At 32.2% G+C, this 18,799-nt stretch overlaps 1 protein-coding gene across 1 annotated transcript; it reads left to right on the plus strand.

Moving 5' to 3' along the window:
- The first annotated feature begins 806 nt into the window (after positions 1 to 806).
- LOC110723271 (mitogen-activated protein kinase homolog NTF3-like) lies at positions 807 to 5,032 on the plus strand. Its single transcript, XM_021902613.1, has 3 exons — positions 807 to 1,533; positions 2,231 to 2,656; positions 3,933 to 5,032. The coding sequence occupies exons 2-3, from the start codon at positions 2,234 to 2,236 to the stop codon at positions 4,626 to 4,628; spliced, it is 1,119 nt and encodes a 372-aa protein (XP_021758305.1). The 5' UTR covers positions 807 to 1,533; positions 2,231 to 2,233; the 3' UTR covers positions 4,629 to 5,032.
- Positions 5,033 to 18,799: the final 13,767 nt, after the last annotated feature.

Here is an 18,799-nt window from a genome sequence, read left to right on the forward strand (position 1 = left end):
AAGTTTTGACTAGCTATCAAGCTATAAATTTAAAGTGCATCAATTTTAAGAAGAAAAAATCACTTCACTTAAATAAACACATAATTTGTACATAAAACTATTAATTTATTGTAATGTTAATACTATATTTTTTTTTTTTTGTTATGTTTTAACATATAGCGTATTTATAACATGAACGTTGGGGCTGCGTAACAATACCCTCGCATTAGGGTAAAAAAGAAATCCTTAGCCTCATATAGTCTTAATTAAAATGTCTGTCACTACACATTCCCGTTAAAAAAGGACACAATACAACTAGAATTGACTTGCCAATACTCTCTATTTGTTACCAACTAAAGCAATAGAAGGGATTTTTCCTTATAATGTAATTGCCCTGACACAGTTACTTTTTTTTTTCGGCCAAAGATTGGATCAAGTTGTTTTAACTCAACACGCTCATGCCTAATAAAGTAATAAGGTGAAGTTTTAACACCCTTTTATCAAATTTTGTAGTTTTTAGTTTTATTACACCAACAACAAAATTTCAATTTTTGCCTTTTTTTGTCAAACAAATACTCCATATATTAATTTAATCATTTTATTGATGGATCAATCATTGAATATAATATTGCTATGTAGTAAAAGAAATCGGAAGAATTTCAAGTTTAGAATGATATCAAAATGAAATCAATACATTTTGAAAACCTTTTATCTATGTTAAATCATCTAAAGTGTAATTTAGTAGGATAATCTAACTATGAGAACATAAATTAAACAATCCTTTTATTGAGATTTTTTTTTTAGCCTCTTTCTCTTTAATTTTGCATCTAGTAACCTTACCAAATAAGACCGCCTTTATTTTATTTTTATTGTTTTAACATCAACATTACTCCTGAACTTTTTTTAACCATCTCTAAATTCAGAAGTAAACAGAAAAGTAGGAAAGAAAAGTTACCTAAGAAAATCTAAACTTTTAAAAAAAAAAAAATCAGAAATATGGCTCTATTTTGTCACCTTTCCATTCTTTCTTTGTTCCTGCAACCTCTCCCCTTCTTCCCCCATTATTTCTCTCTCCTCTATTCAACTGATCGTGACGCAATTATATAATCTCTCTAATCGAGGATCTGATCCCATAATCCCCATCTTCTATCTTTTCTCTCTCCTCAATTTCATCATTACCCACTCTGTTATTTCCAATTTTCCCTCCAATTTATCAATTCCCCTGCTTCAGATCTGTTCATCAATTTTCTATTTTCTCAATTGATGACATTTTTTGCTCTTTTTTCTTGCTAAATTTCCAAACTTTTGATCGATTTTTTAGCTGGGTTTGAAGTAAAAGGTTTGAATTTTTGTGGGTTTAGTGAATTTTGGAGCAATAAAGAAAAAAAAGTCGAATTAAAAAAGGTGGGATTTTGAAGATGTTTCTATTTGGAGTAAGTTCGAGGATGCAATTTTTCTGGGGATTGATGATAAAAGCGACGCTTTGATTCTAATTTCTATTTATATTTGCAGCCAATTTGAGTGAATTTTCTTTCTGGGGTTTTAAATTTTAAGGTATGAATGATTTTGATCTTTTTTTTTCTTTAAATTGTTTGTAATCATAAATAAAAACTACAATACTTATTGATGATTTTATTATCGTTTGTCTTTTGGCTACTATGTTAAGGTCAAATATAAGAATTATTTTTAATAGTATAAAGATTTAATTACAATTTTTTTGTTGTTCGTAAAAGTTGCTAATGTATTTTCATTGCTTCGATTTTTTTTTTTTTTTTTTTTTTTTTTTGAATTGGAAACGTTTATCACATGCTCTTTTTGTACTTAATATGTGATTGATGTGTTTCAATGTTATGTGGGCCATGATTTTCTGTTTAGTTATCTAGTGTTGATCCTATGTAAACAGTTTGGATTATAATTTTCTTGTTTAGTTAACTTGTCTTAATCTATGAAAGTAGTTTGGATTATAATTATAATGTTCATGTTCAATTATCAGTGTTAATCTTTGGAACAATGGATTATAATGCATATGTTTATATATAGCTAGTGTTAATATGAAAAAAAAAATTGGATTATAAAGTTTATGATTAGTTAGTTAGTGTTAGTCAATAATAATAGTTCAGATTATGCTTAATAATACCGCTTGTATACCATTTTAATTATGCTTAATTTATCAATGAAGAAAATTTTGCAAGAAAAAAATGGTGAATTTTTCTGATCTTTCTTTGATTATATATATGTTGTGACTTTGAAGGTAATGGCAACACAAGTTGAGCCTCCAAATGGGGTTAGATGCCCAGGGAAGCATTACTATTCAATGTGGCAAGCTTTGTTTGAGATTGACACAAAGTATGTGCCCATTAAACCCATTGGTCGAGGTGCATACGGAATTGTTTGCTCGTCCATTAACAAAGAGACGAATGAGAGAGTTGCTATAAAGAAGATCCATAATGCTTTTGAGAATCGTGTTGATGCGCTGAGAACATTGCGCGAATTGAAACTTCTTCGGCACCTTAGGCATGATAATGTGATTGCTTTAAAGGATGTCATGTTGCCAGCCCATCCAAAGAATTTCAAGGATGTGTATTTGGTCTATGAACTTATGGACACAGATCTTCATCAGATTATCAAGTCCTCTCAGGCTCTCTCGAATGATCATTGTCAGTACTTCTTGTTTCAGGTATATTTTATGGTGTCACTTCTCGGTTATTGTAGCATTCAATGATCGTTCTATGTTTGTGTTTCTATGTGATGATTTAATAAATTTTACTGTCTATAACTAGAACATGAGTCTGTTGGCATTATCATTTAGGTTTTTGACTATGGTGCATCTTCTAGCATGTTTGTCTGAACTCTTGAGTTCATTGGTGCTTTCTGTTTTATCAAGATTCATAAAAGTTTCATTGCTTATTTTTACTTCTAGATTTGGATTTGTTATATCTTGTTATGTATTATGTTTTGTTCTGTTTTCTAATCAATCCTCTTTATAAGCCTTCTTTACTTTTTATAAAAGAAAGGAAGATTATCATTATGAAATTGAGAAAGAAAATGATGTCCATTGTGAAGTCTATATGGGAAAGCATTCTGAAGTTGAGAAGCAGTAATCTTCAAGAAATCTAGTTTAAATAAATCTTTATAAATAATGTTTATGTTGGACCTTTGCTTATCTTTATGAAAGCCGCAAATTTCTTTTTCTTTCCTTCAATCTAAATGTACTAATCTATATTTGAGGTCTTTGAACTTTTGTTTTTGATAAACCAAGCATGCTTTTACTTGTTTGTAGAGTTTCTTGTATTTTAATCACTGTATCCCTTTTTCCGTGTTCACATAGAGCCATCCTTTCTTATGTTCACATGCAAATGTTCCCAAACATCAGTGCTTGACAATTAAATTTACTACTACCATAAATTTCTAAGTAACAACTTCGCTCCATTTTTGGACAGCTTAATGATGATAAGTCTATACTCTATATCTCCTTGCTCTCTTTGTTCTTGTTGAGTTCACATTCCTCATGCTCAAAGCAATTCATTGCAATTTTTCCAGAAACTCTTATGATAGGCTTACTGTAATTTGACCATATATATGTATATTGCAATATTTTCTTGCAAGTACTTCATATATTGGTTCATATGGATTCTGTTCATCCTACTTTGTGTTTACCAACTTGTTTGCTTGTGTGTAAAGTCTGCTAGCATGATTCCAGATCTTGCTTTAATTTGCTGAAAAGTTTCTATCATGCTATTCCTTAGCAATGTGCTCTCTTGGGTGATTTTACAGAAAGTTACAATATAAAATAAAATAAAGAAATTACAAAAAAAAAAAAATGGAATATATAAATTTGTATTTGAATCTGTTTTTAAATCAGTCAGTTTGTGTCGTATCATTCAATGCTAAGATCGATGCAAGTACATGTGCTTCTTGTTTGACAAATTTTTAGCATACATCTTTTAATGCAGTTGCTGAGAGGTCTGAAGTATCTTCACTCGGCAAACATCCTTCATCGTGATTTGAAGCCCGGAAATCTACTTATAAATGCAAATTGTGATCTTAAAATTTGTGACTTTGGATTGGCTCGTACAAGTAGTGGTAAGGGTCAATTTATGACCGAGTATGTGGTGACACGTTGGTACAGAGCTCCGGAACTGCTGTTGTGCTGTGACAAGTATGGAACCTCCATTGATGTGTGGTCTGTTGGGTGCATTTTTGCTGAACTTCTTGGTCGTAAACCATTGTTCCCAGGTACCGAGTGTTTGAACCAACTAAAATTGATAGTTAACATCCTTGGTAGCCAAAGAGATGCTGATCTTGAATTCATTGACAATCCTAAGGCCAAAAGGTTCATAAAATCACTCCCCTATTCTCCTACTGCTTCTTTGTCTCGCCTTTACCCAACTGCCAATCCTTTAGCCATTGACTTGCTGCAAAAGATGCTCGTCTTTGATCCAACTAAGAGAATTAGCGTGACTGAGGCTCTCCAACACCCATACATGTCTCCTTTGTATGACCCTCGAGCTAACCCTCCTGCACAATTCCCTATTGATCTCGAAATTGATGAAGATTTAGATGAAGAAATGATCAGGGAATCAATGTGGCAGGAGATTATGCATTACCATCCAGAAGCTATCAACCAAAATATGGAACTATGCGGTTAAGCGCTTTATATTCTGTAGTATGGTGATCGAGACCTATGAAGAATATTTATTTTCGCTAGGAGTTTCATCCTTAATTAGGTTTCTTTCTTAAGTTTTTACCTGCTTTTATAATCTTATAAGGAAATATGCGATAATAGTTTGTGCTATTGATGCATGTTCCGACTGTCTGAGGCTTATCTTCTGTGTCTAGAGTTTCTCATGTGTTGTGTTTTTGTTGACTGTTGTAATGTGAATTGTACATATTCGTGTTTACGAATTCCTGTTGTAACCTGTTTTTCCCCTTCTCTTCAACCTCCATTGTAAATTAAGATGTAAGTCTAACCTTGTATTAATATATGTTCTGTTTCTCTTCCTCTCGAAGTCGATGGAAGAAACATAATGATCTGCTGCTGCTTTCTTTTTTCCCTAGAAAGCCTTGAAAGAAAATTATGCTATTACTGAAGATTCGGCTTTTTTTTTTCTTTTTTTTTTTTTTGGGTGCAAAAGTAGGGCAATACCCCATTACTAGTTTACTGCAGTATTTTAAAGCATGAAGGAGCATATCATAGCAAGCATATGTGATATGTAAGAAAACAAAAGTAAACAACTTTTATCTTTGCCAGAAGAGTAAAGAAAATTTGGTTGCTGCTGGATCATGGGCGGGGAAAGGGGGCAGGGGGGGTTACAGGCATTGCAAGATATACGCGTAAGCTTGAACCCACTTAATTTCGAGTCTATGTATCAAGGGTGGAAACTTGTCACGCCCATGCTCTAGGTCGGAAACGTTTGAGTAGAACCTAATAAAAGTTTGTCATGCTCAAAATAACATGCATCTCTAGTCTAAGCATAACCCCATTCTCCAATAGAATGAGCGTTATGAGCCCATGAGGCAGGGTATGAACGTGTGATAAATTGTTTAGCTTGTGTCTTATCGTGTCGTGTATAATTATAAGGATTCAAAAAATATACTACGAAAATTTTTATATAAAATCCAAAATAGAGTGACTGTCATATTGTTGTCACCTTCAATAAATCCTAGGTTGGTATTATGGGCTGAGGCTTCTAAATGTATGGGCTCACACAACCAATTATGGGCCAGTTGCATTAATATAGTTTGGTTGCTTTAATGTTGAATGTTTATGAATTATGATTGGTAATTTGGGATAGAGACTTTTGATGTAAGCTTTGAATTCACTTTCTGTGACATGTACTCCCTCCATCCCTTACTTTTTGCCCTTATTTTCTTTTTAAGTCGTTCTTTTAATTTTGCCCCATTTTATTTTTAGACATATGGGACCATACCTTTACTCTCACAATTTTTCCATTAACCCCACTACTTTTCTCTCTCATCATTTTTTTTCCAACCAAAAATTTATATAGTAACCTTTTTCTACGGGGCAAAAAATAAGGGACAGAACGAGTATGAAGTAATGAAATACTTAGTTGTGATAAGCTTTCGGAATTAGGACTTGAGTGATGAGTATGATTTTACAGTAGTAGTCAAGGTTTTTTTGTATATTTATTGCAATTTACTACGTATATGATTCGTGATTTCAACTCAATTGGAAAAGAAACTAATCTTGTTGAAAATATAAAAAGAATAGGAAAGGGCCAATTTGAGCTATTACCTTCAACTTCAATGAAAAAAAGATCAACATCAAATACGCTAAAAAAAATGAAGCGATTAGATTATGCTTTTTTTTTTTTTTTATTCACGTGGGTCCATTATTATTAGGCCAATGTATAACCGAGATTGTCGTGAAATGATCCGTACTCGTTTTGGTTCAAAATGATTGACACATTCAAATTTAATATATACGTCAATATATGCATGAGTTTGACCGTTAGTATATACTATATATCATAAAATATTAGTACAAATGAATAGAAAGTTAACAATTATATAACTTCGCATTAATACCAATTTAAAAAGTTAGTATATGAATAGTAATTAGTGAAAAATGTCAAGTTCAATTATTCAGGAATGAAAGGAAAATTAAAATTACTATTGATTGATAACCCATTGTAAGGATTATTCTTAGTTTGATTTCTACTCCGTAATCTATGGGGTTGTAAGTAATTGGGAGTTGTAAAATACAGTAACGAACTCGTGTACATTATGTGATCGTTTGGATATAACAAAGAAACAAAATTCTAGGAAATACTAATCTAGGAATAGCATACATTAATGGAACATAACTGAATAAGCAATAAGGATTAGAAAGTTAATTAAGGAAGAATTAATTTGGCCAATCTCCAAACTTTTATCCAAGATCCGGCTTAAGCACCATCCATAACCAAACTTGGCCCAAATGGGATGGATCATGTGCCTAAAAATTTGAGTAATTAGGGATAATTAATTCTACTTTGATCACAAATTGAATTAGAGATAAACTGTCTTCAACTATGAGGTTTCAGTTCTCCAGTAAATATATTACCTCCTTAAACTATATAAGGTTTCAAAAAACAAATATATAAACTATATGAGTAATTTTTTTTTTGTTAAAATAGTAAAATCAATTCATTAAGAAGAGGGTTGAAGGCTTGAAGCAGAGTATAATTATATAATATGTAATGCTAAATACTCCACTTGAAAGGAGGGCTGGATGAGATTGTACCCTTGACTTTTTACCACACTAGTTCTTGATGTCAAAATTGATTTTTATACTCTATCAACAATCATTAAGTACATACCTCAAGACCTTTTATCAAATATATGAGTACATAACTTGACTAAATCATTTTATTGAGTTTTGAGTCGAGAATATGGATATACAGTTTGAACACGTCCCTTTATCATGGGTAATATGTATATGTTTCGTTATACATAGTACTCGTAATAAAATACCAAGGAGACAAAAATTATGTTTCATCTACTCGATAACAATCCGGCCGCCACTACCACTAAGTTTCCCTTTTTTACTGCCTTGACGTCGGCTTGATCAATTTGCTAAAGTGGTCACATTACATTGCATTTCAAACTTGGCGCTTTAATTTACAAAGATACTTCCCTTGTTACGACTACTACTATACTGTGTCTTTTATTAAGGTCGGGGACCGAGCTATCTATACTAGGTAGTACGTAAAGTTATTTATCCAGGAGTTCAAAGTTGATTTCATAATCTTTCTTTTGACATTTTTCAGCTTTGTCACCTTTGCTTTCTTGCTTATGTGTGATTACCCTGGTTTCTTAGGCTCAACTAAGATCATATGTCATGTAACTCATGTATATCAACAGGTCGTTTGGATGCTCATAAGACAAGCAATGCATATTCATTTCTTGCAAATGTTTATTCAGGATTTCTTGATCACTCTACTAGATCGTGAGTTGTTGTACAACTTGTACCTAAGACTGCCAAAGGTGTCCAATATAAGCATTAATAATAATCTTAATTTTTTTAACGGTAAACTATAGAGAATCCCCTATCACAGAAATGGGGGGCTGTGAGAAGTCGAACCCCCATCACATGACCAAAGTTTAGATTATGAGCAACATATCAAAATAATGAGCATATTGTTATCCTGATAAAATAAGGCAAACACAATACAAATTCAAAACATCTTGTGGCTTTAAATATAATACGAAGTAAGATCGAAATTGGTGTGGTCTACCCTTTGATGTAGTATAAAATTGACCCATCTAAATTTAATACTATCACTCCTTAAATAATCAAGCAAGCAATAGTGCATGGACCAACCATGCACCTAACATTCTAAATTTCTAATGATTTTTATTAAGGTTAACGTGCATATACCCCCCCAAAAAAAATATTTGGAGCTTAGGATCATATTGGACTTGACCTAACAACCCCAATTAATTGCAAATTACCGCAAAACCCGCGCATATTTTTTGTTTCAAAAAGAGTACTTTTTAATTAAATTTAATATTTATAACTAATTGACCTACGTATATACTCTTAAGAATTTTTCCATAGATCACATACAGAAGAGGGAAGTCATTTTTTCCTCTTTTTTTTTTTTTTTTTTTAAAAAAAAAAAAAAAAAAAAAAGTGTATGTTGAGTTTGTGGGAATCTAGCTAATGTCTGCTTCTAGACCCTTTTTTTATAATATAAAGTTTTACTTACTTTATAATTGTATAAGCACACATGCTTATTTTCTTAACTTTGATGATTGGATTAAGAAATAGATCGAGGAGCTGATAAATTTGGACCCTAGGTAGATATATTAACTTTACTTGAGATATTTCACTTTTTATAAGATTGTTACTGTTATACAGTATGTCCTATTTTATCCTGATTCTATCTCTTCAGTCGTATTATTTGTGGGGTTAAAATTACTCCGTAGTAATTTAAATTAATTTGATAGAAAAAAACACATCAGGTGAAGACTATGTAACATGTAATTATAAAAGAATACAGTGAATACAATTGCATGGTCTAGTTTGTATTTTAGCTAGCCTGCTAGCTGTTGTTGATTGAGATGAAAAATATCAAAGGGGAATGTATCTAGCTACTGTATTTTAAATCTTCCTCTTTTTCTTTCAATCTTCCAACTTTTTACTAATTAAAGTCTTCCGGTAGTCAATCTGCTGCTTTAATCTTGGACCCATCTTAAGATTTGAGTGTATTAGATAATGGTAAGACGCCGATTTAGAATGTTATTTTCATGTAACTTATCCTTATTTGCAGATTAATTTAGTCTGAGTGAATGAGAATTTAATTTCCTTAATAGTAGCTAGTAATGTAGTACATTGCTAGACATATAGTTTCTTGTTTTACTTTAGGGATGAAAGTAGCTTTAACTTGACCATGATTGGTGGGCAGGAGTCGAGACCATTTAATCAATTCAAGTCACGACAAATCATAATAGATTCATAAACTCGTCAAATAACTTTGTGATAAGAAGTATGAGTGCTAAATCTACTAACTAAACTATTTGACATTCATATTGTTAATTTTTCTTAATACTTCAATAATAAGTTACAATGCTAGGGGTAGGGCTAGGGCCATGAAAGCCAATGCTATAAGCTGTCACCAATTGTCCAAATGCCTCAACGCACCAAAAGAAAAGCCATAATTTTCCTCTTTAAATTAAGAAAGGTAGTTAGTTATCCTTTTATTCTCGGCACTAGGCATATTGATATTTGAATATTTGATTATTGAGAATTGGGGTCATTCTCATGAGCAAAACATTGCATATTAAAAACCTTGCTAATGGTAATTGGTAAGTACTAATTAGGTAGTATTATGTGATAGTAGGTAAATTAAAGTTGAATTTTTACTAGGAACAAAAAAATATACGAAGTAGATTATAGAAAGATATTGCTCAATCTACAACAAAATATTATAAGATTAAGGTTAGTAATACACTAATGATGTATGGTGGACCGACATGTACATGCATGCATGAGCCAAGCACGAGCTGCAAGACCCAGCAGAATATTGTGCCTAGTTGCCTGGTTGGTGGTGGGTTAGACTCGGGCTTCTTTTTTTAGCGATCGTTGCAATGTGAAAGGGACGACACAAGCTTCGTTACAACTAGCTTATTAGCACCGCCTAGCTAGGTGGCCCGACAACATGATTCTACATATGGGTCATAATGCACCATCGACTCACTTATTGGTGAGACGGCACAACATGAGAACTTAATTAATTTGTCATATCTGATCGGACACGAAGAATCAAAACATGCCACGTGGCAATGCACTAACCTTATAGGCTTATATGATTGTTTTAAATTTTTTTTTTTTGTACGAAATATGGTTCATCCTTGAATCGTGATCTTAAATTATCTAACAATAATTTAAACATGAATCCAAACTTATTAAATCTAATACTGATAGAGTATAAAACATATTCTTAGACTTTAACCATTAACTTAAGCTTTTGGTTGAGTTGGTCCTCTAACATGGTATTAGAGTCAGCGTGACACAAGGGTCACGGGTTCAAATCTCATCCACCCTTCCTTTCAAAGTGGAATATTTCGCATAGGGTATGCAGAGGGCCCATGCTGCATCCACATTTCAAGTCCAAAGGGCTCTTATGTGAGGGGACGTGATAGAGTTTAAAACATATTCTTAGGCCTCAACCTTCAAGTTAAGCTTTGTTGGTTTGTATTTGAATCTATTTTTAGCAATAAACCAAACTCGATCGTCCTTGTCTTAAATTGTAGCCCATAAACATGAAGACACATACAAATCCCTTTTGTTCCCTTTAGAAATGATTACGTATAGGTTGGCATGGAACCTTAGGGATGAAGGTAATAATAAGGAAGAATAAGGAAGAAAGAATGTTAAGTTGCATAAAAACATGATCGCTTATTTCTGACAAAAAATGGACATACAAAAAGATTAAGATGCCCACATAGATAGTCACTTCATAACACTACTACACGTTCTGTGCATGAAAAAGTGGTTAACAGGATATTCTCATTGATTTGCTTCTTTTTTTTTTCATCAAATATTATTACTCAATCGTAGTTTACTAGCTAGCATAAAAGTGTCAATTGACCCCTAATTATCAACAACCCCTTATTTGCCTACCCCATGTGATATGCTTTTTGTTTTTAAAAATATAAATTAAAAAAAAAAAAAAAAAAAAAAAAAAAAAAAAAAAAGTCGAGATGTTTCAAGTGTTTCTATAGGTTAAACTTCCACCCCACCACAACAATTTATCCAACCATGTTCATTTTAGGGGAAATCAAGCTCAATCAACTCCATGGTTTTTTTTTTCTTTACTTTTATGTGAAAATTTTGTCCATCTTTATAATATATTATTTTATTTGAATATATGGATCGGGTGAAGTTAATTATAGAGGCACGGATCCACCTTATGTTTAGGTCCCGTAATAAATCAATTTATATATATGATCACGAATTTATGATTAGCTAGATTGTGGGTTCATTATGTGTGACGTGTTATTCGCCTCTCCTTCCCTTCCATTTTCATTACTTATTATATATTTACTACTAGTAATTAATGAGCAAACTGTACATGTAGAGTATAAGGATGCCCAAAAGACTAGATCAGAAAGAACAAGTTAAAAAGAAGTAGATATAGGCACACAACACACAGGGAGTATATGTAACCTAGCTTCAATACAAATGCGGCAGGTGCACAAGATGTTGCCAAAAAAAAAATCAAAATTTTCTCTAATTACTTGATATCAGGGGCGGAGCCACGGTGGGTTCAAGTGGGTTCATTGAACCCACTGATTTTTTGAAAAAAATTAAAAACTTTTTTTTTTAAAAAAAAAAAAAATCAAAATAGGTTTAAATAGAATATTTGTGTATTATATGGCAACAAGTAAAGTTGTAGCCCAGTGGTTATTTTTACCTCTCATCATACAATGATACAAGAGTTTGTGGGTTCAGGGTTCGAAACCCATAACTCACACTTTTATTTTTTCATTTTGTTTCCTTTCATCCTGCTTCCCCTAATCCCCTGCTTCCAGCTTTCCTCTTCCTCATTCCCCCAAATTGCAAAACCCTAACTTCTTCCTCCTTCTCTTAATCTCTTCCCGTTCTTCCTCCTTGGCTCCTTCTCTTCCCGTTCTTCCTCCTTGGCTCCTTCTCTTCCCGGCGCACGGGCGCAGCACCGCAGAAGTCCGCAGCAGCCACTCAGGCACTCAGCCAGCACCGCAGCACGGCAGGTCGGCAGTAGGCCAGTAGTCACTAGTCAGCCACTCAGCTGACCACCGTAGCTCCGCCCCTGAGTGGCGCCGTGGCGGAGCAGACCCACCGTATGTAGGGGTAAGTGAATTTGGGGATTTTTTGCTAATATACATATGCTAAATTGCTAATATAGTAATATACATATACATATGCTAATACTTGAAAATTGAAATTCATATGCTAAATTGCTAATATACATATACATATGCTATTATGCTAATACTTGAAATTCATATGCTAAATTGCTAATATACATTACAAATTGCAGAATTTTTTGTAAATTGCTGAAATTTGGTTATAATTATCTTATATTTCAAGTATAAATATTCTCTTGAAAAATTGTAAGAGTGTTAAATTGGCTTGACTTTGTTAATTACCTCTGAAAAGTTGTAAGAATGTTGAATGGGCTAGACTTTGTTAATTACCTCGTAGCATAAAAACATTCTCTTGAAAAGTTTCAACATATGGCCTCACCTTGCTCAATATCTTATCGTAAACATTCTAACTATTTGTTGATCAAGAATAATAAACAATCTAATTTCTACCTTCTAATTAGCTAGAGTGGTTGATGTTATTGCTTGGATTGGTATGATTTTATTTAGATGATTATAATTAGTCTTGTACCGACTAAGAATTAAACGTGATAATACAACTCCTCTACATAAGGTAGAGCTTAAACCCGATCAATTCATTTGCGGCATTTGATATGCAAAAGTTGTTGAGACTTGCTGAGTTATATCCCAAAGAGTTTCCAACTAATGATATGACGATGACTGCACTTCGTCATGAGCTTCAATTTTATATTAATGATGTGCGCCAAGATGCAAGGTTTGGAGACTTGAAGGGTATTCATGAGCTTTCTATGATGCTTGTTGAAACAAATAAGCATACTACTTACAACTTAGTTTACTTGCTTATAAGACTAGCATTGATCCTTCCGGTTGCAACAGCAAGCGTGGAACGAGTGTTTTCCTCAATGACATACGTAAAAAATAAGTTGCGAAATAGTATGGGTGATCAACTATTGAATGATAATTTAGTCACTTTTCTTGAAAGAGATTTATTTTCAAGAGTTAGTGATGATGATGTATTGGAACGCTTCCAAAGTATGAAGACTCGAAGAATGCTTTTGTAGTCTTTTTTTTTTTTTTTTCTTTTCATTTTTCTATGTGTAATCTATTTGTAATCCATAGTTTGAACTTATTTATGTACTGAATATTTAATTATTGTATTTTTATTCCTTTGTTAATTATGATTTCAAATTTCGGAAGTTTCGAACCCACAGTTCGAAAATCCTGGTGACGCCACTGCTTGATATGTATATAAATGGGTCAAAGGATGATTTTTAAATTTATTATTGGTCACATTTTGGTTAATGCTGAGGTTCAATAATTGGAGAGGGTCGGATATTTATGCATACGTTGCAATAAAGAGATCAATGAGGAAGTATAGTCGTATAGGGGAGATCTAATTGAAGAAGTCATTTTATGAATGAATATAAACATGTCAATAATTTCATAAACTGTGGTTTTAAACAATATCCACATCTCCATCACTTTATCACATTGATGATTGATGATTACGTGAATAATTGGAAACTATCAATACTAACATATTAATTGAAATTGTATGATCTCCTTCATTAGAGAGATAATTTTCATCATATCCTAATAATGTTGATTTTCCAAGTATTATTCTCTCATTTTTGGCTTCTTTTCTTTTGTGGGGATAGTGGAAGAGTGTACCTATTTTATTTGGTTTTCAATTGCAATTTTGTTAACATTGATACATCAAATCACATTGAATTAAAGGACATGATTTTAAATAATATCCTGTTGTATATATTAGATGATGAATAAGGGAATGTGTGTTATTTTTTCATCACAAACTATACTAATAAATAGATTTGCATGAGGAAAATGTTGATAAGAAAGTGACATTTAGGGTGTTGTATAGCATGAGATTTTGGAAGCATTCTAGCGCTGGAACTAAGCACATAAACCTAAACAATGCACATATTTTTTGTAAATTAAAGACTAAAGATTAAGAGTGAACATAAGACGATAATGATGAATAAACACGTACTTAATATGATGAATAAACACGTACTTAATTGAGGTTCATTATAGTCGTGATTCACTAACACGTATACAAATTGTCAAGGGCATGCTAAAATTGAATTCAATTGTAACTTTTTATATGTACAATAAAACTAACGTAATTGTTGTTAGGAATCTTAAACCAACATAATAATAATTTTGGCATTTTTGTATGGTTGCTACAATGCATCACGAATTTGTCGATATTTATATATCGTTTCACTCATTAACATAATAACATCAACAACATTGTTAATTAAGGCATTAACCCATTAAATAATCAATCATCAAAAAATTGCCAAAAGTACCATACACATTCAATTAATTGTCTTGTAAAGTTGTTTTCCTTTACTAATTTTTTATCTGATTTCTGCTAGAAAAAAGGGACCGCCAATAGCAAGTGATTTCAATTCCAAGAATCAAAATGTTTACAAGAGTCGTCAGAGGTTATCAGGCATTACCACTCTTTTCTCTCCTGCCTATCATCAATTATTAATGTGCGTTTTTTTGTTTTGGGTGGTCATTGGTCGGTCAATTATTTACATTATTTGTTTTATACAAAATTAAACCATAAATGGCAAAAAGATTTATACAAAATTTAATTTTATGTCTTTGGTGCCCGCAAATTCAATTAATTATCCCTATTATTTAACCAACTAAAAGTTAGTTGAAATTCATTATGAGTTGCCTTATTAGTTTATGTATTGTCTCAAATAAGGGATATTTTAATAATTAGCACAATCTATTATTGTCAAGTTCTCGTACAAAATATATAATATTTGGCATATATATATAAGTTAATTTCAACAACATTAAATAAAAAATAATAATAATAATAATAATAATAATAATAAAAGGGTTTATTTTGAAAGAAAAAGTTTATTTGACAAAATGAATCAAATTTAACCAAAAATAATTTAGATTCAACAAAAGAAGTTGACTGAGAATTATATAATGTTAATTCATGGCACATTGATCTAACAGTGCTACAAGCTAAAGTGCTCGATTTAGGCATCTCTACAGTGTTACATGGCCTTTCACATATTGGTAATTTATGGCATCTCTTACAGTATTACAAGCTAAAGTGCTTGATTTAGGCTAGTCTAGTTTACTGTTAATATTTAGCTGAAGTTTCCACACACACACCCCCAAAAAGATAAAAGAATTTTTTTATTTTTTTTTAAAAAAAGTCTAAATTAGCTGAAATCTTATTTTATTTTTGCAATATGGAAAAACAGGAACATAAAGTTTGATCAATTATTTTTAATTAAAGTAGATCAATAGATGAGGCTAAACAACAATTATTGCTTGTGTGATAGTCCCTAGCTTAGAGGCCGCACTTCTTTCTTTTTTTTTTTAACCTACTGTGCGTACTATTTTTGGGGTTGACCCGGCAAATTAATTAGTGGTACATAGGAGCAATGATAAATATATCGGTTTTTTTACCAAATACCCCTAGTAATTCGCTTATTCACCATATACCCATAAAACTTTTCAAATTCACTATATATCCATAAGTTTAACAATAATATTACCAAATACCAAATGGCTAACGGACTTCAACTCCGTTAGTCATTAAGATCAAGTATGTCACATGGCATCATTTGATTGCCTCATTTTAAATTATCTATTTTTTAAAATAATTATTTAATTAATTCTAAAAAAGTAAAAAAAATAATTTAAAAAAAAACCAACCACTACTCCACAATCCCAGCCACCCTCCTTGCCCCCACCCGCCACCACCGCCACCTATTCCCCCGCGCCGAAACCGGCAACCACTCCCTCCGTCGCCGACAAGCCCCCTCCCTTTCCCCTTACCCATGACACCTACTCTCCTCCCTTTCCCCCTACTCTAAATCGACCTCCTCCCCTTTCCCCACCATAAATCAATCAAGCAGCAACAATGGCGGCTGCGACATTGCAACCTCTGGGAAGCCATATTAGGGAGCTTGAGATGAAGGAGAGAGATAAATTTGCTGCGAATTGCATTGGATAATCGGGAGAAAGATGTTGAATTGCGGCGCCGGTCTCAGGGGAGAGAGCAGGGGGGTCCGGTGCCGGATGTCGTAGCGGGTGAGGATTTGGCGCCAGTTCCGGGAGAGCGGGATGAGCTAGGTGGGGGTTGTGCCGGCGCCGGAGCGAGGTAGAGGCTGGGTTCGTGCAAGAGGAAAGAGATTGGGGGAGGAGAGTAGGGTCGTTAGGGTGGTGGTCGCCGGCGTTGGGGAGGTCTGGTGTCGACGGTAGGGAGTGTGGCCGGCGCCGGAGTGGGGGAGGAGGTAGGGGGGCTGGTGATGGTGGGGTGGGGAAGATGGCTGGTTTTGGGTTGGTTTTTATTTTTTATTTTTAATTTTTGATTTTTTTTAATAATTAATTAAATAGATATAATAAACAACCACTTAGTAGATGCCACGTGACACAATTAACCCTTAATGACTAATGGAGTTAACATCCGTTAGTCATTTTGGGTATTTGGGGCAATTTTATTAAACTCGGGGGTATGTAGTGTATTTGAAAATTTTGATGGGTATATGATGGATAAACGAATTACTTATGGGTATTTGGTGAATATATATATATATATATATATATATATATATATATATATATATATATATATATATTTACCTTTGTTTCCGAAAATTCAACTCACTTACTATTCATGTGGCCAGAATAAAATAACTTTGACCATATTTGATGAGCTATATAATATAAATAAATTAGCATGTGAGATCATATTAAATTCCCCTTATTATAAATAATTAAAATATCAACTTTTTACAAATTTCACTTATACACAAGCGAAGTTATTCATGGTCAAAGATGTTCATTGGAGACTGCGCAATTGCAAAGTGAGTCGAACTTTTAGGAACGGAGAGAGTATATATATGTGTGGGGAGGGGAGGGGAAATGATACGGAGTATATAAAGATCTATGAGATACATTATACACTACATATATTGAGATAAAATTAAAAATAATAAACAAAATACAACATTAATTAAAGTGATTCACACGTAATTTTGTCATGCTTTACTAAATTAATGTTAAATGTTTACTTATAATTTTAAGGGCTACATATACGTAATTTTATAAGAAAATAAGTAGAAATTAATTTGGAATATTTAGTACTTCAACTAACCGTAATTTAAGAGTAGACAAACTCTTTAATTAATAAATAAAATAAAAAGCAAATACAATAATTAAGCAGATGGAGCACCTTACATAGGCCACGTGCATGCAGCATGCATCTAATGCACGTTCATGTGTACGGTACTTCTATTACTTTAAACGTAAATACTTGCATACGGAATAGTAGAGTATTTCATCTGTATTTTTTTTACCATGCTTGTTTTAGTTGCATACTTCGTATAAAATTTGTAAATTACGTATTTGCAAAAATTTGTCTAAATATCCTAAAATACACAATAAAATGAAATCAACAAGATGACTATATTTTATCTAAAATTGTACGAGTATTAACTATGCACATTTTTTTTTCTTTTGATTTTAGTGTTTTAGCTCTGAGCTCATGAATAAAAGAGAGGGAAATAGAATTTTGCCCAAGTTTGGACATAATCTATCACATCTACATTTTCAATTCTCTTCAACCAAAATTATTGTAATGTGTATGCTGGTTTAAGATACTACTTTGTTCACTTTATTTTCACTTAAATTTAAGTCTTATAAATTTTGATGAGATAAGTTTAGGGTAAATTATTTCTTATAAGGGTTAATCAATTCTATTCAAATTAAAAAATAATATTAATAAGATCTACTAAGTTCAAATAGGTTAGATATAATAAATTCAGGTAAATTTAAATAAGTTCAGATAAGTCATCAGAATTAGACGAATAGATCGAATACACCCTAAAATGTTCAAAAAAAAAGTTATAATATTTTCAAAAGTAATGGTTCATCGTTTATTAAATTTTCCTAATGTTTTCAAAAGTAATGGTTCATCTTAATTTAAGTTTTCTAATAAATCGTGTTAGTATATTTAGTTAAGAAAAAGAGGATTAAAATAATACAAGTGTCACTAAATTTACATTTATGAAATCGTGTCATAACTAATATTTAACTATTTATAAATAATATGAATTACATATATATATATATGATGACAACTATTTACGAACGAAGGGAGTATTATTTTTATATATCTCGTAAGTAAATTACAGCTAATTAGTAATCATAATTCATTTTCTTTTCCAATGGCACGTGTTATTTACCAAACGTTCAATTATTTAAACTAATTTGAACTTATTATGTTGTGTACCTTAATTATTTTAGTTGAAAATTGAACTTTGATAACCCTTATTAACTTGTCATAGCTTAGTTTATATGTTTTGTTCACCTTATTTTCACTTATTTCAGGTGTAATGAGTTTAGTTTACGAAAAACAAGTTTTGATAGAGGTTGTCCTAGCATAAATTACAACTAAAATAAGTTTTAAAAGGTC

The sequence above is a fragment of the Chenopodium quinoa genome, unplaced genomic scaffold, assembly GCF_001683475.1.
Source record: "Chenopodium quinoa cultivar QQ74 unplaced genomic scaffold, ASM168347v1, whole genome shotgun sequence".
In the NCBI taxonomy this organism is placed as follows: Eukaryota; Viridiplantae; Streptophyta; class Magnoliopsida; order Caryophyllales; family Amaranthaceae; genus Chenopodium; species Chenopodium quinoa.

What these genes read in the sequence shown, in the direction of transcription:
- LOC110723271 (XM_021902613.1), top strand. Translation starts at nt 2,234, where the DNA reads ATGGCAACACAAGTTGAGCCTCCAAATGGGGTTAGATGCCCAGGGAAG. An exon ending in GTCAGTACTTCTTGTTTCAG is followed by an intron (nt 2,657 to 3,932) that starts GTATATTTTATG and finishes CTTTTAATGCAG; the next exon opens with TTGCTGAGAGGTCTGAAGTA.